Source organism: Coturnix japonica (assembly GCF_001577835.2).
Source record: "Coturnix japonica isolate 7356 chromosome 5 unlocalized genomic scaffold, Coturnix japonica 2.1 chr5random1764, whole genome shotgun sequence".
NCBI lineage: Eukaryota > Metazoa > Chordata > Aves > Galliformes > Phasianidae > Coturnix > Coturnix japonica.
This window is the reverse complement of record NW_015439608.1, coordinates 1-2,381: the sequence shown is the minus strand read 5'-3', so window position 1 is coordinate 2,381 and position 2,381 is coordinate 1. Positions and strand designations below refer to the sequence as shown.

Below are 2,381 nucleotides of genomic sequence, written 5' to 3'. Positions count from 1 at the left end.
CAGCCCAGGCTGCCCAGAGCCACATCCAGCCTGGCCTTGAATGCCTGCAGGGATGGGGCATCCACAGCCTCCTTGGGCAACCTGTTCCAGTGCGTCACCACCCTCTGGGTGATGGTTCCTGCCCTCACTGCTCTGCCTCCTGCCCAGCTGAGTTTCTCAGGGATGTACTCAGGAAACACAATGGGCAGTCGCTGCGCCCACTCGCAGTGGATGGGAGCACAGCTGGGTAATTCTCAGCGTGTTGGATCAGAGCAATATCATATTTTAATTGTGTAATTACAGCAATTTAAAAGCCCTCCGGCCTTGAACACCTCTGTTTGCTGGCAGCTGGCAAGCTAGGAGACTTTCATGGCAATTAGCATACCTTGCAGGAAATATTTAGCAAGCTAAAAAAGACGGAGCTTCAAAGTAGTCTTTCACATTTGCAAGTCATATTGGTCTCTGGAAAGGTATTTCTACCCCTTCAAGTAACCTCAGCCACCAAAAAGCCCATGGCTTGTCTGCACCATCAGTTTCCTTGGGCAAGTCTCACTGTTACAGCGCAGGAGAGCGCTTGCAAGGACTTGGGCAGCTGGCTGGATGCTTTATGGCCGTGCTGTGCCATAGGGCCGGCTCTGTGCCCCCAGCACTTACCCTGAACTGCCCTCCATTGCCATCATCGAGCTCCAGGATGTAGCCTTCCACCTGCACCGTCGACAAGGGGGGCTGCTTCCAGGACAGCGTGGCACTGTTGTTGTGGGTGCAGCACTCCTCCAGCTGCAGGATTGGGGGGGCCGGCACTGGAGAGGAAACTAAACACAAATTAGGGTGACCCTGGCTGCTAGCACCACTGGGGAGGAGCAGGGCAGAGCTGTGCGTGTGCAGCTGGAGGATGGAGGATGCACCCACTGCCCCAGGGCCAAGGCAGCTCTGCAGGAGTGATGCCAGAGCCATAGATACCAACAACTGCTGGGCTTTGCAGAACAGGTCGGATTTCTCGTTAAACAGGAGGATTATGGCATGAATTGCAGGACTGTGCAAAGAGCTGAGCATTGCCCAGCAGTGCTATCTCAGGGTCCTCCCACGGTGTCCCTCCCAAATGTGAACTGCTCATATTCCATCCTCTTCCCCCACAATTGATCAGAGCCACTGGGAGAGGAGAGGTGGAGAACCAGACAAGACGTGGAGAAGCCACAGATGTTCAAGAGAGAAAAGATGGACTCAGCAGCTCCTGCTGTGACTCCGTCATGCCTTGGGTTGGACCTGCAGCAGAGTGCAGTGAGGCCTCCTGGCACAGCCACTGCAGCAGCAGCCACGTTGTTAGTGCCAGCAGTGACTGAGGGATGCCCCTCAAGAAAAATAGCCTCTATTCATGCTTAAAAGCAACATTTCGTCTGCTTCCCTTTGTGGAGCTGAGCCACAGTAACCCTGACACCTGGGGACCAGGGGGCTGCTGCCACTACTGCCAGGGCCACCCAGATGGAAAATGGGAGCCGACTGTCTTAAATGAGTATTGAAGGCCCTCTCTTGGGAGCTCTCATCACACTGCACTTGTGCGCCTGTACTGTGCAAAGCTGGCCCCAGTCCTGCCCTATCTGCAGGTGCTGCAGTGGGACACAGCTGTCACAGGACTGTTCTCTGCTCCCAAAACCAGCCCAAAAACTCGCAGTGGGAAGTGAGAGGAAAGCTGTCATCTGCGTTTTAGCACTGAGAAACAGAAGCAAGTTTGACCCAGAGGCCTGGTGAAGTCAGGCTGAGCCCAGACCTTCTAAACTATGTATGTGGATATGGATGGAAACCTCTTCTCTGCTGCCCCTGACCTGTGATGAACTGCACGGAAGCAGCCAGCACGAGCAGAGAATACCCTTACCTTTCATCTGCACGAAGTCGAGCTGATGGATGGACTGCAGCAGGGGGCCGTTGTCAAGGTTCAGGTCGAAGTCCGTGGTCATGCGGGGTGTGAGCGTCCCTTTGCCCCACTGGTCCTCGGTTAAATGCACCCTCCTGATGAGAGCGTCGGAGATCTGGGGGCAGAAAGCAACCTCAGCTAATGAGGGCTGCATGCTGAGCCTTGTCCCCATGTCACTGTCCCCTTCCCTGTGCCTTCCACACTGCCACCTCTATCCCTGATTGCTGGAGTTTTGGTGGTCATTCCTGCCCAGCGCTTGCCTTCATTGGTTTCCCCTCCATCCAACTCCTCAGCCTGCTCCTGGCTTATTGCTGCTGCTGTCTGCTGTAACTTGGAGGTGATGAGGCTTGGACAAGAAAAGACTGTGGGTAGATCTCAATGAGCCTTTCCAATACTTGAAGGGAATGTATAAACAGGAGGGGGAATGGCTGTTTGTGAGGGTGGGCAGTGATAGGACAAGGGGGAATGGTTTGAAACTGAGACAGGGGAGGTT

The 2,381-nt window shown here is 54.5% G+C and overlaps 1 protein-coding gene across 2 annotated transcripts; it reads right to left on the bottom strand.

The window, feature by feature from the left end:
• Positions 1–109: 109 nt before the first annotated feature.
• On the bottom strand, positions 110–2,308 carry LOC107306872 (E3 ubiquitin-protein ligase TRIM9-like). 2 transcript variants are annotated; one of them, XM_015850273.2, is made up of 2 exons: positions 1,850–2,308; positions 110–779 (listed from the first exon to the last, which is right to left on the bottom strand). In XM_015850273.2, the coding sequence occupies exons 1-2, from the start codon at positions 2,058–2,060 to the stop codon at positions 535–537; spliced, it is 456 nt and encodes a 151-aa protein (XP_015705759.1). In that variant the 5' UTR covers positions 2,061–2,308; the 3' UTR covers positions 110–534. The 2 variants fall into 2 exon arrangements, with proteins under 2 accessions (XP_015705759.1, XP_015705758.1); XM_015850272.2 differs by having other exon boundaries at positions 119–791; positions 1,850–2,296.
• Positions 2,309–2,381: the final 73 nt, after the last annotated feature.

Bases quoted from the DNA above. Each gene is read 5' to 3' on its own strand.
- LOC107306872 (XM_015850272.2), bottom strand. From the start codon at position 2,060: ATGGGGACAAGGCTCAGCATGCAGCCCTCATTAGCTGAGGTTGCTTTC. The intron at 792-1,849 runs GTAAGGGTATTC...ATTTGTGTTTAG, and splicing joins CGACTTCGTGCAGATGAAAG to TTTCCTCTCCAGTGCCGGCC.